General features: G+C 45.7%; 1 protein-coding gene and 1 pseudogene across 1 annotated transcript in view; one reads left to right on the top strand and one right to left on the bottom strand.

The window, feature by feature from the left end:
- Positions 1 to 264: 264 nt before the first annotated feature.
- Positions 265 to 27,197, top strand: part of SEC14L1 (SEC14 like lipid binding 1) — a 76,572-nt gene continuing 49,639 nt past the window's right edge. Inside the window, exons 1-3 of the mRNA XM_008011607.3 lie at positions 265 to 403; positions 1,894 to 1,998; positions 2,767 to 2,859. Coding sequence (XP_008009798.1) covers positions 2,797 to 2,859 — 63 coding nt within the window. The 5' untranslated portion in view covers positions 265 to 403; positions 1,894 to 1,998; positions 2,767 to 2,796. The remainder of the gene's footprint in view (positions 404 to 1,893; positions 1,999 to 2,766; positions 2,860 to 27,197) is intronic.
- Positions 11,962 to 12,094, bottom strand: LOC119622251 (U4 spliceosomal RNA; annotated as a pseudogene).

Here is a 27,197-nt window from a genome sequence, read left to right as displayed (position 1 = left end):
CTAGGACCTCGGGCATAACAGGCCGTGCGTCAGGGCCGGCGCCTTCTCCGAGCTCCTCCCACGCCCGCGGGTCTGGAGCTCGCGCCTGCGCAATTTGGACCCAGGGTGTCACCACCCCCCGCTCCCCTTCCTTAGCAACCGTCACCCGCTCCCGCCCCCGCTCCCTCGGTCGCGGCCGCGCACGCGCGCCCCTACCGGCGCCCGGCCCCGCCCACCCCGTCACCCGTAACAACCACAAGTGCCCTAGCCGCGCCCCTTCCCCCTCCCGCCTCCCCGGCCCCCTCCCCGGAACCGGCGGTCGAGCTGCGGCCGCCGAGCAGTGGAACCGCGACTGCCCAGCGGAGCCGCCGGTATGAGCGTCCCTCACCACCCCGCGTCCCAGGCCCGGCCTTTCTGACAAGAGGTAGGCGCGTCGTCGCGGCGGGTCCGAGTGCGCCCCCGCCCCGGTCCCGGTCTCCGTGGAGTCCGGCGCCTCTCGGACTGGCCCAGCTGAACTCCCGGCCGCCCGCCCGCTGCGCCCGTCCCTCCCCGGCCCCGGCTGCCCTCGGCGCCCGAGACGGGCTGTGCCCCCGCCCCCCTGCTCGCCCCTCGCCGCCCCTCGCCCCCGCCCCCACCCCACGAGGCTTCCAGCTCCCGGGAGCCGCTTTTTGCTGAGAGCTGAGTTTCGGGTCCGGAGCCAGTGCCCGCCCCGCTCTCCCCTCGGCCGGGGCTTTGGCCCCGTGGGGCGCAGCCGCGCGGGACCCCTGCTAAGCGGCCCCGGGCGCTGGCCGCCCCTCGAGTCTGCTCGGGATGCGTTCAGTGGGTCTGGCCATTGGCTCCTGTTTAAACAGCGATTGTCATGCAATAGAAACCGCCCGGGTCCTGGATGCCACTTGGTCGTTGTCACTCCGGATGCCCGCGTAGGGCGTTTATCTGGACCAGAGCATCGGCAGCTGGGACCTGGCTGTGGTTCACAAGCTCGTGAATTAGCAGGTTCTTAAGTGAGTGTAGCCAGTTCTACCAGGCGGTGGAATCCTGAATGGATGTTAGTTTCTTAAACGAGCATTACGCTTTTTTGCTTCCTCCCCCCACTCTTGTTTGTACCCGGTGATCGTCCTCTTATCTGGGAGAGAACCCTAAAATTAATTTTATCAATAAAATTTTTAAAAGATGGTTGGATTCCCACTGTGCACCAACACTGTAAGGTTTGCAAAAGTAAAAAGAACGTGGTCCCAGCACGTCAGGATGTGTCAGTCCCGTAGTCAAGATCAATATTAGAAAAGCTTCAAGTTGAGTTTGGAGAACTTGGGAGTTTGGCTCTGATTCTCATGATTTTAGAGGTGGAAGTCTTTCAAGATCATCTCCCCGAAAACCTCATTTTACAGAGATGAAACTGAGTCCTAGGGAAGGCAAATGGCTTACTCGTGGTCACCCAGAGTTATTCCTTAGCCGTTTTCACACTGTCAGATGGTGTGTTTTCCACCATGACCACCTCCTCTGAGAGGTATGCCAGACATACCAGAGAAAGTTCCAAAACTGTTTAAACGTAGTGCTATACATAGGAATTTAATACCGGGCGTGGTGGCTCATGACTAATCGTAGCACTTTGGGACGCTGAAGTGGGCAGATCCCTTGAGCCCAGGAGTGTGAGACCAGCCTGGGCAACATGGGGAAACCCACTACAAAAAAAAATATATGGTGGTGCGTGCCTGTGGTCCCAGCTACTTGGGAGGCTGAGGCTGGAGGATCACTTGAGCGCAGGAGGTGGAGGCTGCAATGAGCGGAGATTGTGCCACTCTTGGGCAGCAGAGAGAGACCCTGTCTCAAAAAAAAAAAAAAAAAAAGAATCTTGGAAGTTTCTGAAATAAAATATATCTTTGTAATTTGTCTTTTTTCTTTTTTTTTTTTAAACAGCTAGACTTTGGGCACCTTAAGGATATTCAGTTTTATACGTTTGAATATCCTCTCACCATGTTCAGCGGAAAATACCATTCTTAATGATTATCCTCAACAAGACAGGTAGGCTCATTCGATTTTTCTTTCTCACTTTAAATAGAGCAAACCATGTAGGCTGACGCCAGAGAATGATTGTGCCCGTAAGGATGGCTCCCCTACTGTGAATTAGGTGTGAACATTTAACCAATTCCTTACAGTTAGTAGCTATTTGAGGCTAGAGATTTCAGTGGAGCCTCTTTAGCCGGAGTACTTGGCATCTCTGCCACTTGAAGACAGGTCGCCAAAGCTGTAGTGTACACAGTTAGAAAATAGGAATTGACACTTTTCCTTTGAAGCTAGCTTTTGAGTATTCCATAATTTGAGATACAGTAGTATTTTTTTCCAGTTTTATTTCTGTTTTCCCAGAGGTAATATCTTAACACGAAATCATTTTTATTTGGCTTCTAGTAGAAGTTGTTTAAGAGAAAATGATCCAAGCACTAATTATGTTGGTTATTAGAATAATAGAATCATAACAGTTCATTGCTGGAAAGGACTCAGGTCAGGTCATGTAATGAATGCCGAATCCCAGTAAGTCGATGAGGGGTTTGGAGCCCCTCTCACACCAGTACTGTTTGCCTCATTGCACTTTGTTCGCTTTTCCTTATCGTTTAATTACCTCCCCCTGCCCTTGTGTATTTAAATATCATCTTCTCATTTTCATGTGCATAGAATTATGACCTATTGTGGTCTCTCTCTGTCGTTAGAATGTGGTTTGATGTGTCAGTGCAAACTTACTAATAATTTGTTTCTGCTTTGTGGTTATTTATCACATATATTTTTGTTTTGCAGGTGTGAGAGGATTGCTGTTGTATTTCAATCATGGTGCAGAAATACCAGTCGCCAGTGAGGGTGTACAAATACCCCTTTGAATTAATTATGGCTGTAAGTACTTCACATTTCAATTTACTCTTTGGCTTCTTATTTATAAAATACGGTGTTAGAATTTGATGATCTATAGATTTATTGTTTGTTTCCATGGCGTCACTTGTACTTATTCTGTTTTTATGCTTATGAACCGTATCGAGAGTGTGTAAAATGTTTTTAAAATGTAAGCCTCTGAAAATAAAAATCTGCGCATTAAAAAAATGCACCTCAAGGTAATGTATGAATTGAAGTTAATTCTCCCTTTGAACACACGGAAGTGGGATTCTAAGCACTTCTTCTTCGGGATTGTGCTCTTTTTTTTCTTTGTTAGAGCAGCAAAGGGATGTGGAGTGTGGTCTCTGCTGCTCACGTGGAAGAGTGCTCTGCCTGTGGGTGAATTCACTTTAGGTAGTGTTAGAACTGAGCACTGTGTGATGGAGTTTTACTCGCCTGATTCAAATGACTCTGCTGAATGAGTTTTTCCCCCAGTATCAAATCCATGAGTTCAGTTAGAATTCCACACATGGGGTAAAGTCTTAATTTTCTTTGTTACTTACCTGAAGAATTTGACTGAAAATAAGCATATTACTAGATGCAAAGCAAAGCTTTTCTAGTCATTTTTAGATTACTGTAGGGTATTCCTTCTTTTCCTTTCTCTTTTGTGTTATTATTAAAATATACATACCGGAAAATATGATACAGGCAGGAGAATGTGTCTTTCATGAGCACACACCTGATGAAAACATGTGTGTCACACTCAGCACACCTGGGATACTGGCACCAAGGTCAGGAAGTCAGGAACCAGAACGTAGGCGACCCAGGAAGAAGTCTGCCCTGGTTCAAGTGAGCCACTGTTTTGACTCCTAACACACTGGGGACTGTTACCTGTTTCTGTTCCTTCTATAAATAGAAACGCAGGTGTTTTAGCAGCTGGCTGCTTCTGCTCAGTGTATGTTTGTGGGATTTATCTAGATCAATAGTTTTGAAAAACAAGAAGTCCTCTTATAGGAACAATTTACATGAGAGGGTTTGTTTTAAAATTTATTTTTATTTATTTATTCTTTTGAGACAGCGTCTGGCTCTGTCACCCAGACTGAAGTGCAGTGGCGTGATCTCAGCTCACTGCAACCTCTGCCTCCTGGGTTCAAGCCATTCTCCTGCCTCAGCCACTCAAGTAGCTGGGATTACAGGCCTGCACTACCATGCCCACCTAATTTTTGTGTTTTTAGTGGAGACGGGGTTTCTCCCTGTTGGTGAGGCTGGTCTCGAACTCCTGACCTCAGGTGATCCACCCACCTTAGTCTCCCAGAGTGCTGGGATTACCAGCGTGAGCCACCTCTCCTGGCCTATTTTTATTTTTATTGTTGAGACGGAGTTTGCTCTTGTCGCCCAGGTTGGAGTGTAATGACATGATCTTGACTCACTGCAAGCTCCGCCTCCTGAGTTCAAGCAATTCTCCTGCATCAGCCTCCCGAATAGCTGGGGTTACAGGTGCCTGCCCCCACACCTGGCTTATTATTTTTTTTTTTTTAGTAGAGATGGAGTTTCTCCATGTTGGCCAGGCTGGTCTCGAACTTCTGCCCTTAGGTGATCCTCCTGCCTCGGCCTCCCAAAGTGCTAGGATTATGGGTGTGAACCACCATACCTGGCCCATTTTTTAAATTGAGGTATAATTTACATCCAGTGAAATGGTCACATGTCAGGTGTACAGTTTGATCAATTTTAACAAAAGAATCCCTAACACTTTTGTCAAAAGACAGAACATTTGCGTCCATCCCCCGTGAAGGTTCCTTGGTGCGCCTTCCCTTTCAGGTATGAGGTTTTGGTTTGTGTGTGTGGGTAAGAAGTTCTGTGTTACTCTTAAATATGTGTAACTAGGGCTGTTGAGTATTTTATGTTGTTGACTTACCATGTTTGCCATTTGCATGTTATCTGCGCTGTTTTGGCTTTTGGTTGTATGAGACAAAGACCCTCTCCAGCCAGCTTGGGAAGGAGTTTTGTGAGTGGGAACATGTATAGTGTGATAGGAATCGCACAGGAATCTGGGAATTCGAGCTGGGATGGGCTGAGCTCCAGAGCCTGGTGGTGGAGGGAGGTTCCTCGCTGCTCTGGGGCCCTCAGCCACAGTTTTTGTCTAGGATTTTGCCCCATGGGACTGTGCCTGGCTCCATGTGCTGGAGCCTTCTCCCCCGCTCACTCCTAGTTTCCCTTCCTTGTGGCTTTAGCTGGAGGACTTGCTTAGCTGTCCAAAAGCCCTCTGGCCCCAGTTCAACTCTGTGGCATTTCTTGTTGCATTCTTTCAGTTTCTAAGTGACCAATTCCTGTCACATTTCATAGTTCACATCCTTGAGAGAAACTTGATCTAGTTCATTCCCCACCCCACCCCTGCCCTGGCCCTGGGTTTGAGGATATTGGCTAGCCTGCGGATTGTCTGCCCTGGGTGGGAGGCCTGACCCGTGTTCAGTGAGCTGGGCTGGTGGAGCTGGGGAGGAGGCGTTGGGGTTGTGGGCAGTGGGCAGCGCCGGGTAAGGCAGAGTGGCTGCCCACGGCCCAGGGTGGACACAGGACAGAGAGTTGGGCGGGGTGGCGGATGTTTTCCAAAACACTTGAGTGTGACTTAAAAAGCTTCATGCAACCCTCGTAGTTTGAGGCAAAGGCTGGTTTCTTTGCCAAACGTTAGATTTAATAAAGAGGAGGTGTTTGGATTGTTTGATGTTTGGACTTCCTTCTTTCCCTCACTTCACTGTTTTCAAAATTGTGGCGTTTGCCTTGCCGGGTTATGCAGGACTTCACAGAGCTCGAAATTCAAATTCTGAGCTGCCACCAAGTTCTTACAATTAAACCATTTTAAAATTTTTGTTCTGAGGGAGTGGTTAATTTCCCTTCTTTTTCTTTCTTCTCCTTTTTTCTATGATTTAAAACTTACTGGTTAGAAACTCTTCTTTTTGCCTTACCAGCTTCAGGAAATTTTCTTTTGAATTGTTAGACAAAAATAAATAAATAAATAAACCCACAGACGCATGCACACGCATGTATATTCTTCCACCCTGTAGTATAAAGAAAACATTTTGAAATCCGAAAATGAAGTATGTTACCTTTTTCCTTCCAGAAGTAGACTGTGGGTGATGTTTGTGTGGTGTGTTTTGCTCACATTTCTTACTGTAGTTGTATGGTATAAAATCCTCAATATTTGCTTTATTTTTTTCTCATTGAGGAAAACAGTAAAATGAGTTAACCTGAAAATGTCCTTTCCAGTTCAGCATTCAGAGTGAGGAAAGAGGTATAGATACAGTTAAGGTGAGAACGGAACTGTATTCCGCCTACGTATTTGTGAGCACGTCAGAAAGCGAATGTGCCTCACTAGAATGCACGATGGCGTCGGGAGTGGCCGGCAGGTGCCCAGCACGCAGTCACGGGAGGTGGGTCCAAGTCCTGGTTTATGTGAGTCCTGTGAGGTGAGAGAGTGGGGAAAAATGCCACCCACTCAACTTAATGCCCTTGTTTGTTTGTTTTAACCAAGAGTTTACTTGTAATTTAGTATTGCCAGAAAACTGTTTAGGTAAAAAGTGTCGAGTATAAATAGATACGCAGTCGGGTCAAATATGTTAATTGCATCTCACTTGATTTAATGAAAATTTACCATTTGTTTTGAGGTCAGTACCATTAAAAAAACATGTTAAAGTTCTCATTAACTCGCTTCAGTGATATTTACATAGGCAAAATTGAAGTGGAGGTTTTTCAGTAGGCATTTGCGTGGTGTTCTTTCGTTAGATACCAGCCCAGAAACAGAATGTCAGAGCTTTCAGCAAGTTGGAGAAATCACCTAGCTCAACCCTCCCTCGGAGGGAGGGCGGGGAATCTGAGACTCTGAGGTGGTGAAACTTACACAGGTAGTGCCGAGATCTGATTCTGGGGTTTGGTGTTGTTTTCTCATACTGTGCTTCTTCCTCCTACCCACGGATGTGTACCTGAAACATTTTAGGAAAGAGAAATCAAAACTTCTTGGCCACACACAACGAAAGCCTCACACCTGACAGGGAGGGCGCACCGGGAGCCTTCTGGTGAGATGGTTGCACCTGGCCTGTGTTTTGACAAAGGTGTGAGGGACTCATTTTTAAAATTGAGTTATAATTTACATACAGTGAAATGGTCACATGTCAGGTGTACAGTTTGATCAGTTTTAACAAAAGGGCTACGCTTCCTGGCTTGTGGGGAGGAGAAATGAATCAGTGAAGGACACGCTGATTGATTGTGCCTTAAAGGCTTTACGATCTCATGGGGGCATAGTGATATGATCCCACAGATTAGGAACTTAGAGTGGGAGGTATAATTCTAGGGTGCTTGAGTTGAAGTGTTTCTTTTGGAAATTTCTAAGATAAAGCACAAACTTTAAAAGTTAAACATTGTCAAATGCAACTCCCCCCTCCCCCCATGTTAATGGCTCCTTAATAAAGGCTTCAAAGGGAAAATGAAGGAGGTGAGAGGCCACCTAGTGTAGGAGGGCAGGGTGGGAGAGGTCAAGGTCAGGAGCCCTTAAGGAGAGTTGTGGGAGAGAGGGAAGAACATGAGAGGCCACCTTCTGGACCCGATTTCTGTGGTGACAGCCGCAGGTGAGACGATGGCTTGGACTCCGGTCTGTCTTCTGCTGAGGACAGCTGTCCTCATTGTGACGGGTGGGAACACACGAATAGGCTCCACTAGTTCCTGTGCATCCCAGAAGCTGCCGCCCTGTCCAGTGCCGTTTCTGCCTGGGCTTTCCATGACACAGCAGATGCAGTCGCCTCATTCTTTGCTTTCTCCTTTCCTCTCCCTCATCCCAGTTTCACTGTGCTCTAGGAATGCTGGCATTCTCCAGGAACCCCTTCAGTGTCTCCGTCCTTTCAGCAGACACACCCTTTAGACTGTGCCTTCAGGAACCAAGGCACCTGGTTCTGTCCCTCTCTATCCCAGCACTGCCATCGTTGCTGCATAGTAAGCCCCTCTCTTTGCAGGGAAAGACCAGGGGTCCCTTGTTCCTTTGCGCTTTTACATCTTCCATCCCATAGGTCACTTTGCGCTCCCCTGCCGCACACTTTCCATTGTGTCTGTCCTGTGTTGAAGGCTTTCCTGTTATCTGCCCTCGCACATCTCAGCTCCTGTGCTTTTTTCGGCAAGGCCGTTTGTGGCTGTGTTCTGCCCGGTCCGTTTAACCTTATTTCATAATTATGCACACTTCCCAACTTGAACTTGAACGTTTGTTTCTGTCTTGTTCCCGTTGGCCAGGACACACAGTGCCGTTTCCTGCCCCCTCTTTTCTTTTTTCTTTTCAGACTTCTTTGCCTCAGATGTTTGCCATTCCCCATCTGTCTCTCCAGATCTTCCCCATCTTGTCCTTCCCCGCCTCCCCGCTGCCTCTGAAGACTCCATTCATGTTTCTCTCCCTTCCCCAGGATACATTTTTAACGTTGGAGTCGGTATTAGGTACTTTCACTTGCAGTGAGAGTTTCTTTATTCACAAAGCCTCTTGAGGCCGGGCGCGGTGGCTCAAGCCTGTAATCCCAGCACTTTGGGAGGCCGAGACGGGCGGATCACGAGGTCAGGAGATCGAGACCGTCCTGGCTAACACGGTGAAACCCCGTCTCTACTAAAATACAAAAAAAATTAGCCGGGTGAGGTGGCGGGCACCTGTACTCCCAGCTACTCGGGAGGCTGAGGCAGGAGAATGGCGTGAACTCGGGAGGCGGGGCTTGCAGTGAGCTGAGATCCGGCCACTGCACTCCAGCCTGGGCAACAGAGCCAGACTCCGTCTCAAAAAAAAAAAAAACAAAAGCAAACAAAAAAAAAGCCTCTTGAGTGTTGCTCTCCAACTATTTTGTGTGTCCTTCCAGGGCAGTGACCTTGCTGGTTATTTGTCTTGTTCTCCCAAGCACGGGTGCTAAGGACATAGTCTGTAGGCATGCAGATGTGTGTGACTTGTTCACACGAACTGTGAGGATGAGGACTTGGTGAATGGTGGACATTCAGATCTAAACTGTATCTCCAGGGCATGATGCCACCTGTCTGTAGTGCAGTTATTTGAGAACTTGGGAGGGTGAGGTAGAAAGATTTCTTGAGGTAGGGAGTTTGAGACCAACTTGGGCAACAAAGCAAGATCCTATCTCTACAAAAAAATAAAATAAAAATAAATAACTGGTCATGGTGGTGGGCCTGTAGTCCCAGCTGCTCAGGAGGCTGAAGAGAGAGGATCCTTTGAGCCCAGGAGGTCAAGGCTGCAGTGAGCTATGGTCACACCACTGTACTCCAGCCTGGGTTACAGAGCGAGACCCTGTTTCACAAATAAATAAGGAAATAAAGTGCATCTCTGCTTCTGTTTTCAGACAAGGGATTTATGTTTTCTACATGGAACAGAAGTAACACGCTATGGTCTCTCAGTTAACCAGTACGTCGCCTGGGAGCAAAGCCCTTTTGTGATAAAGTTGGCTAATTTGTTGTTGTTGTTTTTTTTAATTTTCATAAATGTTGCAAAACCTTATTGGTAAACACTCTCATGGCAGTTTAAGTGGTGTGCTTTTCCAGGTTGAATAACCAAAAAACCTGCTTAGCAGTGTATAGGTTTTGTTTTGGTTTTAAGTACTACTCGTTGCGGAGCGGGGCTGGCCCACGGGCAGTGCTCTCGGAGTAACCACAGCTGTTGATTAAACGGCCTAAGTACAGCAGAATTTGTTTCGCTCTCCCGATCCTTTTGCTTTATTTTGTTTTGTACTCTGGCATTTGGGGTTTTTTCCCCTTTCCTCTCAGGTGTCTCATGTCTTCCCACTAAGACCAGAGGAAGGAAGAAAAAGAGATTTGCTTTGAGGCCAGATACAAATCTGTGCCTGCCACAGACCAGCTCTGAAACCTACTAGGCCTGTGACTAGTGTAAGACTGCTGTGAGGAGGTGCTGGAGTGAGACAGACAGCAGGGGTGAGGGTAGGCGACAGTGACCTGGTGGTGCCACAGCCTCCCCCTCTGCCTTCCAGATACCCTGCCCCATCCCACCTCCAAGTGCCGGGGTAACTGAATTAGTTTATAAGTGAGTAAATGACTATGAATGTGTATCTCTGTTACATCAAATAGACATTTACATTGAAGCTATTCCATCCGTTCCAATTTCGTATACAAAACAGGGAGACGTGAGGGATCCCGGGATGGACTCGCGACTCATATATCCTACTTCAGGGCGAGGAGATCCTGCTTTTCCTTAATTGGGGCCTTACTGGAGTGTGGTATTCCCGAGGGAGAACACTTGCTGACGTGGAGCTGTGCTCATGTTGTTCCTCTGGTTGGTAGGGCAGGGGGCACAGGTCCTGCTTTGCCCTTTCTCCATCTTCGTGGCAGCTAGCTGCGTTCAGAAACCATCCATCTGCCCACCCGCTCCTTGCCTGAATATTCTCTGAGCTGCCTGTCCCCTTTTCTCTAACATTGTTTTCTAACTCTGAGGTCCTGTGCACATCAGATTTTCAGCATTGTTTTAGTTATTAGGAAATATTTTCAGTCCGTCGTTCATCTTCTCAGAGCACATCTTCTTTCTCTCATCCTATATTTCATCCTTGGGTCTTTTTGTATTTCTGATTCGGGTTTTTTTAGTTTCTGATGGTTAGGTGTGATATTGAAATACATCTTTTTCATTCATCAAGGTATCCTTAGATCTTCCAGCAGCCTAATGTGCAGTAGAATTTGTTTTTACCCAAACTAATAAGCAGTCTACTTTTTGGGGTAGCTGTCTTAAAACCCAACTTTGTTCAAGTCTAGAAGTGGAGGGAAATGTCCGTTTTCTCTGATGATATATAAAAGGACCTGGCCAATTAGTGGGAGATTGTGCTGTCCTCATTTGTAAAGTTGTGAATGCCATCGTGTAAGTCCTGTTGCATTTAATTAAAGCTGGGGTGTAATTAGTCAGATTTACTTGGTTTTGAAAATGGACAATTAGAGTGAGCTTTCATTACGTGCTACTTTGTACAGAGCCAGACCTTTTCCCTTGTATTCCGTCTGAACATTGTGCGTTCCGGCTGGTTTTCCCCATGCTCTTCCTGAGCTGTATCCAGGTGTTTTTAATGTGCTGGAGTGAAGGCAGTTGTGGTGCAGTAGGAAAATATTTCAAGGAGAAATAAAATGGATCAGATTCAGCTTCTTGCCTCTCTTATTTACCTGGTTTTATAAAAACAAACAAAAAACCCCAAAACCTTGTTTTATGGAAAATTTCAAGCATACATAGGTAGAGAGAATCATATAATAAATGCCATTTACCCACCACACAGTTTCACTGTTATCAGCATCTTGCCGGGCCTGGCGCAGTGGCTCATGCCCGTAATCCCAGCGCTTTGGGAGGCCAAGGTGGAAGGATGGCTTGAGGCCAGGAGTTTGAGACTAGCCTGGGCAACATGGTAAGACCCTGTCTCTAAAAAACAAAACAAAATCTTACCAATATTTTTTATCAGTTCTCCCCACTTTTTTCTTTCCTGGTGTATTAAAGCAGATTTCAAGTGTCTTGTTAATTGGTTGACAAATACTTCAGCGTGCATCTCTAACCTTTTGCTTTTATTATTTTTATTTTTTTTGAGATAGGGTCTTGCTTTGTCACCTAGGCTGGAGTGCAGTGGCATGATTATAGCTCACTGCAGCCTCGAACTTCTGGGCTCAAGGAACCCTGCCTCAGCCTGCTGAGTAGCTGGGACTGCAGGCTCACACCGTGCCAGCTAATTTTTCTTTTTCTTTTTTTAAATTTGAAATTATATTCCTGTTGCTTAAGATTACTTAGGCGGACTTTTTTTAAAAAACCTTTTATATTCAGTCTCCATAGAGACTGTCAGAAATGGCCAGTGCAGGCTGGGCACAGTGGCTCATGCCTGTAATTCCAGCCCTTTGGGAGGCTGAGGTGGGTGGATCATTTGAGGTCAGGAGTTTGAGACCAACCTAGCCAACATGGTGAAACCCTGTCTCTACTAAAAGTACAAAAATTAGCCGGGTGTGGTGGCAGGCACCTGTAATCCCAGCTACTTGGGAGGCTGAGGCAGGAGAATCGCTTGAACCCGGAAGGCAGAGGTTGTAGTGAGCTGAGGTCATGCCATTGCACTCCACCCTGGGCGACAGAGTGAGACTTCATCTCAAAAGAAAAAGGAAATGGCCAGTGCCAGCTCTATTGCAAGTTGTCTTGTGGTATTGGGAAGTTTTCAATTAGCAATAATCGTGCCTCGGGTAAACGTCATTGACTATGATAGTGCCACTGTGCAAAGAGCCTTTTTTCCTTTTTAAAAAAACCCACCATGTTGGTATCACATCTAACAAAAGTAATAATAATGCCTGATTTCATCTAATGCACTGTCTGTGTTCGTATTTTCTCACTTGTCTAAAAAATGTCTTTCGTAAGTTGCTTGGATCCTGCTTCAAATAAAACCATTTGTATTTGGTTATTATGTTTCCTGGGTCTCCTTTATTCTCTAACATTCTCCCTTTCCTTTTGTTTCCTTTCATGCCATTGATTTGTTAGAGAAACTGGGTCATTTGTCCTGTTCAGTTACCTTAACCTTTTGCTGATTTAATTGTTCCTTATAGCAAATAGGCTGTAAGGAGAAGGTGCGGACCTAAATTCAATCAGTGCAGCCACCCTTTAGCAGTTCTCTTTATGTATTTATTATTATTATGTTATGAGGCAGAGTTTCACTCTTGTCACCCAGACTGGAGTGCAGTGGCACAATCTTGGCTCATTGCAACCTCCGCCTCCCGGGTTCCAGCGATTCTCCTGCCTCTGCCTCCGAGTATCCGGGACTATAGGCATGTGCCACCACACCCGGCTAATTTTTGTATTTTTAGTACAGACGGGGTTTCACCATGTTGGCCAGGCTGGTCTCAAACTCCTGACCTCAAGTGATCCACCCCCCCTCGGCCTCCCAAAGTGCTGGGGTTACAGGCATGAGCCACTGAGCCTGGCTAGCAGTTCCGTTTAAACATTTGCTGGCAGAGATGGAAACTAATAGTTAAAACCAGCTGCTCCTCTCTTCTTTCTAGGATTATTCTATGTAATTTTGAGTTGCAAATAAGATGCAAGATTTTTTTTTTTCCCAAATTAAACTGGGCCATTCTATTTATGGTTACTCCTTATTTATTTATTTTTATAGTTACTTTTTAACCCACTGAATGGGTCCTCATATTTTGTACTGAAAGCAGGTGAGAGGGATTAATTTATTGGCAGCGTTTCTGTGTAGTGCATGCAGCAGGCGCTTGGCAGGAGTCTGGCCTGGGGTTGAGGAGGTGGGTGGTGTTTGTGGTCCGAGGTGCCCAGTTGTGCTGGGCAGTCAGTCCTTGCCCTTTTCTGTTGTCTGTTTTATTAGATCTCTGGATAGGGCTATTGGGCCGCCTGGGGAAGCTTCCCCAGAGAAGTTCACCATAGAGAGGATTTTGGTTGGCAGATGTTATAATTGATCCATCTCTCTTGATTTTTGACCTGTATGCTTGTTAAGCAGACACTTTTGTTTAGTTCTAGTGGAATTATTTGGCATGTTGTAACAAGAAGCATATACTGCGTTGTAATTTTCTTGAAAGATACAGTTTGATGTTAAGAGGACAGCAGCCCTCTGTATCCTCGTGTTCTGTACCCACAGATACAACCAACCACGGATCAGAAATGTTCAGGAGAAACAATAAAAACAACATAACAATAAAACATAATACGAATAAAACACATGTTACAACTACTTACGTAGCATTTACATTGTATTTGGTATTATAAGTAATGTAGAGAGAATTTAAAATATATGGGAGGGCTGGTTGTGGTGGCTCACGTCTGTAATACCCAGTGCTTTGGGAGGCCAAGGTGGGAGAATCACTTGAGGCCAGTAGTTTGAGACCAGCCTGGGCAACATAGCAAGACCCTGTCTCTATGATAAATTTTTTGAAAAATGAGCTGGATGTGGTGGCGCATGCCCGTAGTCTCAGCTGCTCAGGAGACTTGAGACAGGAGGACTGCTTGAGCCTAGGAGTTTGAGGCTGCAGTGAGCTATGACTGTGCCACTCTGGCCTGTGTGAACAGAGCGAGGCCCTGTATCTAAAAGATGTGTGTCTGTGTATATGAAAGGATGTGTGTAGGTTAAATATAAAATGTAAATGCCTCTCCATTTTTATATCAGGGACTTGGGCATCCACGGGTTTTGGGATTGGAGGGTCATCCTGGAACCAGTCCCCTACAGATACCGAGAGAGGACTCTGCTGGCCCCTTCCCTGCCCTCCACCCCCCTGCTTTTTTTTTTTTTTAAGAAAAGTCTCTCTCTCTAATTATGGATCAATATATAAAATAATTGCTGTGTGGATCTTTATATGTGCTGGATCCATTTTCCATTCAGAAATCTGACCTGTTTTTCAGTGATCTGTACTGCCAGGTGTATCAGTAGAGTATCCGAGGTGCTGATAAGCATCCAGTTTGTAAATGTCTTGTGTATTTCGGTAGATGGCTGCATCCTTACTTCTTTTCCTTTTAGGTGTCTGGCCTTCCCCTTCTGAGTTGGACTTTCTTTATTCCACTTTCTTGCCTTATTAAGGTGCAGAAGGGCGGTTTGTTCCTTTTCCTCTGCTTTTGCTGTTTGGAGCCCCCAGTTGTATATTTTGCATTTTCTGGCAATAATAGGTGTTTCAACGAGCAGTTAACGCTCTTTGAGGCATAGCTGTCTGACTCTTAACTGGGCAGCCCCATTTAAACCTGTGGCTTCACCTGTCACTTTGTAAACCAAAGATCTCAAAGCTTTATCTTCACCCGAGATACCCCCCAGGAGCTTCCAAACTCCAAACCATCTGCCTGCTAGACATCTCCATTTCACTGTCCCAGGCAGATTTCATGCCTCTGAAACAGAGTTCATCTCCTCCTGCCTGCGCAGCAAACACACCCCACCAGAAACAAACACCCACCACACCCACCCCCCCCCCCCAGTAAAAACCGAACCAATAAAACACCACTCGGAAGCTCTCCCTTTCCCCTGAGCTGCTGCTTTAGATGCTTGGCCTCACAGGTACCTTACCCACAGAGCAGAAACCCAGGCATCCCTGGCAGCCTTCCCTCCTCACCCCTCAGTCTTGGTGGTGCCCAGATGGGAGCTGGCAGAGATGTCTCCTGGATGGGCGCCCTCTTTGCTGTTCTGTAGCCTTGGTGGCTTAGCCCCAGACCACTCCTCCTGACAGCAGCCTCTGGACCCCGAGTCTACCCCTCACTCTTCTGCTCTTCCTCGGGGCTGCTGTCAGAGAGGTCAGTGCATTGTAAACCTGACTCTGCTGCCTGCAAGTCTCAAATAATGAAGTGGCTACACCTCGTCTTTATTTATTTATTTTTTAAATTTTTTGAGACAGAATCTCGCTCTGTCGCCCAGCTGGAATGCAGTGGCACCATCTAAGCTCACTGCAGCCTCCGCCTCCCTCCTGCCTCAGCCTCCCAAGTAGCTGGAATTTCAGGCGTGAGCCACTTTGCCCAGTCCATGCACCTCATCTAGGTTCCCAGCTTAAGCTTGGCTCCCAGAATCCTTTGTCATTGGCCTTGTGCCTGTCCCTGCAGCCTCCTCTCTACGGCCAGGCCTCCACACCCACTGCACAGTCTAATTGTGTCGAATTTCTTGCCGTTTCCTAGGTATACCATTTTTTGTCAGGTCTTGGTGCCTTGACCACATACTTGCCTGGAATACCTTTCCTCCTTTCTCACCGGGCTGAGTCTAGCTGGCCGCGTGCAGTTGCTCCTGGTAGAGGGTCCTTTCTGTGCACTGGCAGCCGCTGTAGGGTCCTGACACTCCACTGGTCTCTCTGCCTCTCTCTGTCACCTTCCCTGCAACTGCCAGTGTTCCCAGGGTGAGAATCAAATCATCGTGCCCTCAAAAACAGATTTCTTGGCCAAGTGCAGTGGCTCACACCTGTAATCCCAGCACTTTGGGAAGCCGAGGCGGGTGGATCACTTGAGGTCAGGAGTTCGAGACCAACCTGGCCAACATGGTGAAACCCCGTCTCTACTAAAAATAGAAAAATTAGCTGGGCGTGGTGGCACACATCTGTAATCCTAGCTACTGGGGAGACTGAGGCATGAGAATTGCTTGAACCCAGGAGGCTGAGGTTGCAGTGAGCCGGGATCACACCACTGCACTCCAGACTGGGCAACAGAGCGAGACTCAGTCTTAAAAAAAAAAAAAAATTTCTCTGAAGAGTACATGGGTCTTGCAGCGTATGTTTTTGTTTCTTGCATCACTTGTACTCTGTCAGTGAAATTTTGGTTTTTTTTTTACTCTAACCCAATGACATAATGAAAATTTTGAAAAAAGGCTACATTGGAACATAGTCTTTTGGTCAGGCGTGTTTACTGTTTATGGTTCAAAAGAATCTGATGCAAATCATGTTTTGTGAGTAAAATAGTTCAGTGAACTGAAGCTTATAATCCCTCTAGTTGCCTGAAAAGCGTGTCCTGGTTTATGTGTCACTTAGCATTTTGAGTGGCTTTTGTGATGAATACAAAGTATATACAAAATCCTATTTCTTTGGTTCTCCTATGGAACATAAATTTATTTTAAGTAAAACTCTTGATTCTGGTAGAATGGTAATCTGATTTTAAGATTTCTCCAAATTTAAAACCCAAGAGTTATTACATAATTCTTGTTTTCTTAATTAATAAGTTATTCTATAACGTGAGGTAGGCCTAATCACAAAATGTGTGTTTCTTTTCTTTTTCCTAGTTTAATGCTTGTGTGTGTGTTAAAAAACAAGGCCAGAACTAAAAGCTACAAGTACATATTTTAAGAAGTAAATTGATTTAAGTGGTCAGTGGTGTGTTGCAGGATTTATGGCATTAATGTTTAGAAAGCTCTTCTCCAAACACCTATTACCTTCATTTGAATTTTCTTCACACAAAGTTGGTTTAGAATGTACATTCGAAGAGTTCCGAATCCTAATTCTTCACTGAGTCAGAATTCCTGGAGGTGGGTCCCGCAGTCTGTGGCTTTGCAAGCCTTCCAGGTGATTCTTATGCCTCCTTAGCCCGGAGAACCCCTGGTGTGGATTTGCATCATTTGAATTTGTAGTACATGGGACAGGAAGAAAGTAGGGTGGTTTCCATTATAACTTTTTTTTTTTTTTTGAGATGGAGTTTTGCTCTGTTGCCCAGGCTGGAGTGCAGTGGCATTATCTCGGCTCACTGCAGCCTCCATCTCCCAGGTTCAAGCGATTCTCCTGCCTCAGCCTCCTGAGTAGCTGGGATTACAGGCATGCACCACCATGCCTGGCTGATTTTTGTGTTTTTAGTAGAGATGGGGTTTCACCATGTTGATCAGGCTGGTCCCGAACTCCTGACCTCGTGATCGCCTGCCTTGGCCTCCCAAAGTGCTGGGATTACAGGCATGAGCCACTGCGCCTGGCTATAACTTTTATTTAAAAGTTTTTCAGAGGAATGATTTTTTCAACAGGCTGTATAAATAGGCTCTTATTACATCATGTTTTCATGTGACGGATTTAACATACGCTAGAAGGAGACTGCTTTATGTACTTCTCCAAATTCCTGTTCTTGAGTTTATTTAGCAATGTCCACGTTATATTTACAAGCCTGTGGGCTGGGCATGAGCCACTGTGCCTGGCCATAACTTTTATTTTTGTGTTTTTAGTAGAGATGGGGTTTCACCATATTGGCCAGACTGGTCTCGAACTCCTGACCTCATAATCCACCCTCCTTGGCCTTCCAAAGTGCTGGGATTACAGGCATGAGCCATCGCGCCCAGCCTGTAACCACTTTTAAGTGCAGAGTTCAGTGGCACTAATTAAATTCACATCGTTGGGCAGCCACCACCACCATCCAGCTCCAGAACTTTCTCATCTCCCCAAACTGAAGCTCTGTCCCCATGAAACACTCATTCCCCATTCTTCCTTTCCCCAGCCCCTGGCGGCCACCATTCTGTCTGTCCCTATAAATTTGACTACTCGGCACCTCTTATGGGTAGAATGACACGGTACTTGACTTTTTGTGTGACTGGGTTTTTTCACTTAGCCTAACGTCTTCAAGGTTCATCTTGTGTTTTAGCATGTGCAGAATTCCCTTCCTCTTCAGGGGTGAATCGTACTCAATTGTGTCTGCCACATTCTGAATTGAATTGTACTCAATTGTGTGTGCCACATTCTGAATTGAATTGTACTCAATTGTGTGTGCCACATTCTGAATTGAATTGTACTCAATTGTGTCTGCCACATTCTGAATTGAATTGTACTCAATTGTGTCTGCCACATTCTGCTCATCCATTCACTTCTCGATGGACACTGGGTTGTTTCCACCTTTGGGCTGTTGTCTGTATTGTACATTTTTAAAATTTAAATTTTATAGCTTTCTTTCTTTTTTTCTTTCTTTTTTTTTTTTGAGACAGTCTCACTCTGTTGCCTAGGCTGGAGTGCAGTGGCATGATCTCGGCTCACTGCAACCTCCGCCTCCTGGACTCAAGCAATTCTCGTGCCTCTCGAGTAGTTGGGATTACAAACGTGCACCACCGTGCCCAGCTAATTTTTGTAATTTTAGTGGAGATGCGGTTTCACCCTGTCGGCCAGGCTGGTCTAGAATGCCTGGCTTCATGTGATCTGCCCAGCTGTAGTGTTTTTTTGTTTTTTGTTTTTTGTTTTCTGAGGTAGACTCTCACTCTGTCACCCAGGCTGGAGTGCAGTGGCACAATTTCGGCTCACTGCAGCCTCCACCTCCCGGGTTCAAGCAGTTCTCCTGCCTCAGCTTCCCAAGTAGCTGAGATTACAGGTGTGAGCCACCACACCTGGCTAATTTTTGCATTTTTAGTATAGATGGGGGTTCGCCCTGTTGGCCGGGCTGGTCTCAAACTTCTGACCTCAGGCGATCGGCCCGCCTGGGCTTCCCAAAGTGCTGGGATTACAGGCATAAGCCACCACGCCTGGCCTCTTTTCTTTTCTTTTCTTTTCTCTTTTTTGAGACAGAGTGTTGCTCTGTTGCCCAGGCTGGAGTGCAGTGGCACGATCTCGGCTCACTGCAACCTCAGCCTCCCAGGTTCAAGCGATTCTTCTTCCTCAGCCTCCCAAGTAGTTGGGACTACAGGCGCCTGCCACCAAGCTTGGCTAATTTTTGTATTTTTAGTAGAGACAGGGTTTCACCATATTGGCCACAGTGGTCTTGAACTCCTGATCTTGTGATATGCCTGCCTTGGCCTCCCAAAGTGCTGGGATTACAGGCATGAGCCACTGTTCCTGGCCCTTGTCTTTTATGTTTGATAGATTCCAGATCCAAAAGACAAGTTCCTTGAGGAATTCAACCACTATTTTATTCCATCTGTTGAAAATACAGCTTTAATTTACATCTCATGATGGCCGTTGTTGTTAATATTTTAACAAAGAAAGAATAGCGTGTAAAAGCCGGTGTGGAATGATGAGCTGAGTGGTGACCCTCTTAAATAAAAGAGTGAACTCCTGTGTTGAGGGAATGGAGGTGGTAGAGAAGATAGAGAATTCTACAGATGACCCTACCCTGTTAAGTGTTCAAGTCATAGTGTTACTCCTGATTTTCTTTTCTTTGTTCTTCAGAGTGTGATTTAAATTTTAAGTGCTTCAAGGTCTATGAGGTACAACCCGCACAGTAGATATTTAATAAATAGTGAATGATCAATATTTTCCTGGTGGATTAAACCACTCCTGTTGGCAGCCTACGACTCTGCGGAGTTATTATTCTGGTTCATGAAACCAGATAATATTTCCATAGCTCATTGCATTCTTCTATGTGGGCAAACACATGGCATCTTTAAAAGCTGACAGCTGCAGTTCCCTAGAACACCAAATGCTTTTCTGAAGTCCATAAATTTCTCTTTTACACTCTGGAAAGTAAAACCGTATTCTGCCAAGTCCAAGCGAATCTGAAGGGGAATATGCACACTGCTATTTTGTTGTTAGAGAGAGATTTATACTCGGTTTGCTCTTCATTAGACCAAAAAATTTTCAGATTAGGAATGGTTTTTGAATATCATGCATATTTTGGTTTCCGTTGGATGCTTTCAGTATCATGTGATTGCTTTAAACGCATGAAAAGCAAAGAGAAATAAAACCTTTCATGGCCCTGTAGACATTCTTGTTTGCCTAGGGCTTAAGCAATTGTGGCGTGCAAAGCATTTGACATTCAAGATTTATTGACGGAGATCAGGCATCTTAAGTATAAAGATTTTTATCTAAAGATATGTATGCCTCCATTTTTTTCTAACTGGTGTCTTTAATTCTGTAACGGGGATTGGTTGTCTTTGTACTTTTATTTTGATAATGGAAAAACTACATAGGCACGTTGAGATCATCTGTGTAGCATGCTTACAGCTGAGTACCATCAGCACATGCATGGCTTTTATTTTTTGTGTACAACAGATAATACTATTTTAATGGGTGAAAGTAAATACAAAAAGAATAGGGATGAAATTACTATGTAAATGATGAATTTGAGCCAACTAGAGACTGGGGTACTTACTTTGCAGATGGGGAGCTGTACAAATATAGATTTAAATAGAGTAAAATAATGAGAGTAGTGAGTCATCAAACAGCTTCTGCCCAGTTTGAAAGAAGCTGTGCCCCTCCTGTTCAGTTCCATATTCATTTTGAAGGGGAAATTGGTCTTCACCAAATTGTCATTTTCCCCATTAAATGTACATCGTTCACATTTTATAATTGCATGAGTTTTTTTGTTTTTGAAACTGTTTGCGCCTATTTAAGTAACGTTATAATAAAAATAACTGGCCAGTCAAGGTGGCTTACACCTAGAATCCCAATCCTTTGGGAGGCTGAGGCAGGCAGATCACTGGGGGTCAGGAGTTTGAGACCAGTCTGGCCAACATGCTGAAACCCTGTCTGTACTAAAAATACAAAAATTAGCTGGGTGTCGTGGCAACTGCCTGTAATCCCAGCTACTGGGGCGGCTAAGGCGAGGGAATCACTTGAGCCGCGAGGGTGGGGAGTGGTGGAGGTTGCAGTGAGCTGTGATTGTGCCACTGCACTCCAGCCTGGGCAGTAAATCAAGACTCTGTCTCAAAAAAAAAATAATAATAATTTTAAAAATAAAAATAACTGGTCAATAGACTGAGTTCTGCAAAGGGAAAAAAATAACTGGTCAACATTAAAGGTTCAAGGAAACATTTCTTGTTTAAAAGGAGGGTTTGTGCACTACTCAAGCTTCATAAAGGATATCTTTGCCATAGAGATTTTGCTTTACTTTCATGAATCCAAATCAGCTAGGTCCTTAAATTTTTTTTTTTTTTTAAACAGAAGTTAAGGAGGGGAGGGGAATAAACATCCTTGTGTTATCCTATTTGTGTTTAATGTGAGTGCCTGGTTGACTCAAGTACTGTATTTTAATTTTTATTTGTTTTGTTTTGCTTGCTCCCTCCCTCCCTCCCTCCCTCTCTCTCTCTCTCTCTCTCTCTCTCTTTTTTCTTCTTTCTTCTTCTTTTTTTTAAAAAACCCTTGTGTCGAGGGCTGACTTTCAATAGATCGCAGTGAGGGAGCTGCTCTGCTATGTACGAATCCCCGACCCTGAATTCTGCAGGTCATCTACGAATGGTTTGGAGCCAGGTTCCCCACGAACAGGGGTAGCCCAACGGGCGAGGGGGCGGCTGCATTTCCCAGGACGAGGGGCTGTCTGCACCGGACCCTGGTCCTGGCACGCGGTCGGGGGGGGGACCGGCTGTCCGAGGCCGTTGGAGGCCAATCGAGGCCCCGCAGGCACTGCTGTACCCGTCTGCCTGAGTGGAATTCTGACTTGAAGGCGTTCAGTCATAATCCCACAGATGGTCGCTTCGCCCCATTGGCTCCTTATTGTGGCTCAAGTATTTTAAAATATGGGCAACCCTTCAATGCAAGGAATCAAATTAGTACTGATTTGATAGTCATTTTAACTGAAGTTGATATTGACTGGTAAGGCTGAGATGAGAATGGAAAATAGGAATGACAGTGTCTTCAGTTTCTTCTGGGTGGTATTTACATCTGTGGAAATGAACATGACGTGTATTTTGACTGCATTATTACCATATGGTGGAAAGGTTAAAAAATACATTGCGGACCGGGCACGGTGGCTCATGCCTGTAATCCCAGCACTTTGGGAGGCCAGGGCAGGTGGATCACCTGAGGTCGGGGGTTTGAGACCAGCCTGACCAACATGAAGAAACCCCATCTCTGCTAAAAATACAAAATGAGCTGGGTGTGGTGGTGCATGCCTGTAATCTCAGCTACTTGGGAGGTTGAGGCAGGAGAATCACTTGAATCGGGGAGGTGGAGGTGTCGGTAAGCCGAGGTGGTGCCATTGCACTCCAGCCAGGGCAACAAGAGCAAAACTCCGTCTCAAAAAAAAAAAAGTGTTGTGGATTCTCATAGTCATGTTTTCTTTTTCATGAAGGATATTTTGGAGTGCTTTGTAGGTGTTGTTACTATCCTCACATAAAACTATATCATGTTTTTAACTTTAAAAGTTTAAAGCACTCAAAGCTATTTAGTTTGAGAATATTGGCCATGTACCAGGGAGATGGGAGTTCGGTATGCCATTGGCCAATGGGACAATTCTCCAGCAGCCTCTGCCTCCTGGGCTCTTTGTTATTTTCTGGAGGGGATTGACATAGCTCCTGCCACTGTGCTTGGTCTGGAGCTTGCAGTGACAACTGAGCCCCTTGAGTTCTGCTCTCAGCAAGTATACAGTCTGTGAAGATCGATGATATGAATTGGACTTACCCTGTCACACCCAACTAAACTAGAGTCGAGAGACCAGGGAAGAAGAAAAGCTGGGACACAGAGCGTCTGCCCCGGCATTATCTTGAAGGCCGGCTGCCAGAGTGACCTGCTGTAACTTTAAAACCAGTGTTACCTCCTTGCTGCTGAAATAACTGCTGTGACTCTAAGACTGGTTGTTCTCAGCGCCGTCACTCACTCATCAGTCAGAGCTTGCCAGCTCCCAGAAACTTCACTAGTACCAATGAGTTTTCAAAACAGTATGTCACCTTTCTTGCTTTTCTTTCTTTTCTTTTTCATCCTTGTTTTCCTCTCCTTCCCTCCTCTTTGGTTTTATAGTTTAGCTATGAAGGCCATTTACCAGAGTCAAACTTGTTCTTAACAGGCAGAAGTTTTAAGTTCATTCAGAGAGTCCCTCAGACCCTTCTGAGCCTGTTCACATGCAGAGAGTAGACGCTGTCACCAGGTTCTTCATGTCACGCATTCACATGGATATTCAGTCTTCATATGCTGTCCAGTTTCTTTAAGATCAAAGGAGCGGCTCGCAGCAGGGCCTCGTAGATGAGTGACATTTCTCTTTCTCATTAAACCCCCAACCTTCTGTTTTTTCTTCAAACATACCGAAGAGCACCCTGGTCTCTCTCTATGCGCCAAGTTGCAATTCTCTTTTTTTTTTTTTTTTTTTTTTTTTGAGGCGGAGTCTTGCTCTGTCGCCCTGGCTGGAGTGCAGTGGCACTATCTCGGCTCACTGCAAGCTCCGCCTCCTGGGTTCACGCCATTCTCCTGCCTCAGCCTCCCGAGTAGCAGGGACTACAGGCGCCCGCCACCTCGCCCGGCTAATTTTTTTGTATTTTTAGTAGAGATGGGGTTTCACCGTGTTAGCCAGGATGGTCTCGATCTCCTGACCTCGTGATCCACCCATCTCGGCCTCCCAAAGTGCTGGGATTACAGGCTTGAGCCACCGCGCCCGGCCGCAATTCTCTTTTCCCAAATGAAACTGTTTTAGAGATTCAGCTCTTTATTTTTATTTGACCTTGACAAGCCCAGGGTGAAGATGATACTGCTTGGCCTGCAGAGGAGCCTGGGCTCCTGGGTGGCAGCCAGGGATCTTGCCACTGAACCGCAATTTGGAAAATACTTAACATGTAAGAGGTCTAGGAACAACATTTAGAGAGTGCTTGTGTGGCAGTATCTCATTTATTGCCCACACTTACTTTGTGGGTAGGCTCTTTTATCCCACTTTACAAGTGAAGAAACAGGTTGAAATTGGTTACCAAGTGATTGCCCTGACCTGGCTGCCTCACCTTCTGACAACGGTATGGGCTGACCGGGTGCCGTGCCCCTGAGCAGGCAGGGCGCCTGTGCCTATCTGGAGGCCATCGGCCCACAGCGCTCAGGAACTTGGCTTTCGTAATTCCCAATGGGGCCAGTTTGCAGTCTTTGCTTTAAAAGACCTCTCTGGGAGTCACTCTGAACCAATTCTGGTTTGAGGGGGAACTGCCCAATTTGGTCAATTAAACTCAATTTTTGAAAAACCTCCCTATTTCCCACCACCTCTTTTCCCTTTTGCTCTGTCTGGTCTGATCCGTCTCCCTGCTGGGCAGTAACCCTTTTTCCCAGCGCTCCATCTTTGTTGGTGGCTTTCATTCTGTTTGCTTGGACGGGAGGCCTTTGTTTCCTGGGTGTTCAGCTGGGATCCAAATCAAGGTCCATTGACACGAGAGCCCAGGCTCTAATTTGCTCTGCCATATGCCTCCCTGGTTTGTGTCTTAGTCCTAGAACGACAGTGCTGGAGGAGTGGAGGGAAAGGACACTTGGATAGCCGAGTTGCAGACATGATAATTGGGTGGGTGTGGGTGAGGGTGGTGGTGGGGAGTGGGAGGAAGTTGCTAGGAAAGCTGAGCTTAAAATAGCTGAAGGCCACAGATACTGGTGCAGTGTGGAGTCTGGCAGATAATTGTGTGGCAGAGAAAGCTTTTGTCCTGAGGATAGTAGATGACCTCCCAGAACTGTGGGAATAACAGTCTCATGTTTACATTTATTCAGGCCACAATGGAGCTGAGCAATTCGCTTCCTGACATGCAATCTTTCTTTTCCAAGTAGATCGGGTTTCCTTATTCTGTGGAAAACGTAAATGCCATTAGAAGCCAGATTCAGGGCTACCTGTAACCGGAAACCTCTGCAGAGAACATGCTGTTACTCAGTACCCCTTCTCCTTCATTTGTTTTATGAAAGTTCCCTTTCCACTTGACTGATATTTATCTTCAGGGCCATGTTTTCTCCTGTCAACCGAATATAGTATACGTGCTAATCAGTGAATTAGATAACTAAATCCATATATTTCCTCTATATTTTCTCTATTCTGTGAACCCCGAATATCTGAGACAGGTCTTCATTAATTTAGAAAGTTTATTTTGCCAAGGTTGAGGACGTGCACCTTTTACGCTGCAGCCTCAGGAGGTCCTGACAACATGTGTCCAAAGGTGGTCAGGGCACAGCTTGGTTTTATATATCGTAGGGAGACGTGAGACCTCAATCAATATATGTAAGATGTACATTGGTTCTGTCCAGAAAGGCGGGACAACTCGAAGCAGGGAGGGGTCTCCAGGTGGCAGGTAGGTAAGAGAGGCAGCCAGAAGCATTTAGCATTTTTCTCAGTGAGTAGAGGGGTGGCTTTGAGTGGAGTGGAAGCGGATAGTGATTTGGGGGCCCCAAGATTTATTTTCCTTTCACAATTTATATTATAAAGGGAGCGTGTTATTCTCAGTGCCTGAACTGAAGTATGATCATTTTTTTGCCATTATCTTCCTTTGGCCTTTTCTTTTCTCTGTAGAAGGCAGGAGACCTAATATGCTGTTATTTATACCTAGTTCCTTCTTTTAGTCAGCTAATTATGTACTTAAAATAACTGGTTTCTAACAAAGTCTTGTGAGATTTACATCTTGTATTTTTAGGGTCTCGAGTGAGATAATTATTTTAGTGTGGTGAACACATGGGTTTTATTTGGTGCATTTCAAAGTTTAGTAGAAAAGATAAATGTCCAGTGGAAATATTTAGTGTTTTAAGCTGTTTGCATTCAGAAGGTCCCCCTCCTCATCTTGTGCAGAGCTCAGCTGGTTCCTGGACTGTGGGCCTAACAGCGGCTTTGCTTCGTTGCCAGTAGTGTCTTCCTCCTTGAGAGGTCCGTGTGCCGCATGGAACAGTAGCCATACTTACTGAGTATTGTACTTACTCTTTTGTTTGTTTGTTTTTGAGATGAGATCTTGCTATGTTGCCCAGGCTGGTCTTGAACTCCTGGGCTCAAGTGATCCTCCCACCTTGGCCTCCCAAATTGCTGGGATTACAGGCCTGAGCCATCGTGCCCGTCCCCATACTTACTCTGTGTCAGGGCCTGCCAAACACTTTATGTTTTCTTATTTAATCTTTCAACAATGCTGTAAGTTGAAGAAGATGAAGAAATTAAAGCTTAATGAAATTAAATAGCCTCCCCAAGGACCACTTTTAATGGTGGAACTGGAATTTGAAGCCAGATCTGCCTCTTCTAAAGCCTGTGCTCTGAAATAGAATGGTAACTGGAGTGGGGTAGACCTGGGTTCAAATCCTCTCAGCCTCTGATTTCTCATTTTAAAATGGGAGAAATACTTATTTCATGGAAAGATGATACCTATTAAGGGTTGGGTGCGGTGGCTCATGCCTGTAATCCCAGCACTTTGGGAGGCTGAGGCAGGTGGATCACTTGAGGTCAGTCTCGCCAACATGGTGAATACCCATCTCTACTAAAAATACAAAAATTAGCCAGGCTGGGTGGCAAGCACCTGTAGTCCCAGCTACTTGAGAGACTGAGGCAGGAGCATGGCTTGAACCCGGGAGGTGGAGGTTGCAGTGAGCGAAGATAGTGCCATTGCATCGCAGCCTGGATGACAGAACAAGACTTGGTCTCTAAAACAAAAAACAAAAAAATGAAGATTATACCTATTAAATGCAGTAATCTTTGTGAAGCTGATTAGGGTGCATGCGTGACTAGGCTCTCCATGTACACACGTTGGTTTGATCATCTCTCTGATGTGTCTCCCCAGATGAAAGCTCTTCCCGGATAGGGCCTTTGTCTTGTGTTCGTGTGTCCTCAGCACTGTGCCTGTTGGAGAAGGGAGTGAATATTGAATCAGTAATGTTAGAAACTTTTCTAGGTTCTTAAAAGAAGCTTGTCTTTCTGCTTTCTTTTCTTTTTCCTTTTCTTTTTTGAGACAGAGTTTCCCTCTGTTACCCAGGCCAGAGGACAGTGGTGCGACTGCTGCAATCTCCACCTCCCAGGTTGAGGCGATTCTCCTGCCTCAGCCACTTGAGTAGCTGGGATTACGAGCACGCAGTACCACACCCAGCTAATTTTTGTATTTTTCGCAGAGAAGGGGATTCGCCATGTTGGCCAGGCGGGTCTCAAACTCCTGGCCTCAAGTGATCCACTCACCTTGGCCTCTCGAAATGCTAGAATTACAGGCGTGAGCCACTGTGCCTGGCCAGTTTTCTTACACCATGAGCACAATAGGTTTTTACCTTTCGCCAATGTGTTACTTGATTGCTTTTGTTTCTTTTTATCATATTTAATAGAGTTTATTTTTTAGAGCAATTACAGGTATACAGAA

The sequence above is a fragment of the Chlorocebus sabaeus genome, chromosome 16, assembly GCF_047675955.1.
Source record: "Chlorocebus sabaeus isolate Y175 chromosome 16, mChlSab1.0.hap1, whole genome shotgun sequence".
In the NCBI taxonomy this organism is placed as follows: Eukaryota; Metazoa; Chordata; class Mammalia; order Primates; family Cercopithecidae; genus Chlorocebus; species Chlorocebus sabaeus.
Note: the sequence above shows the minus strand (reverse complement) of the source record. Positions and strands in the feature narration are given on the sequence as shown.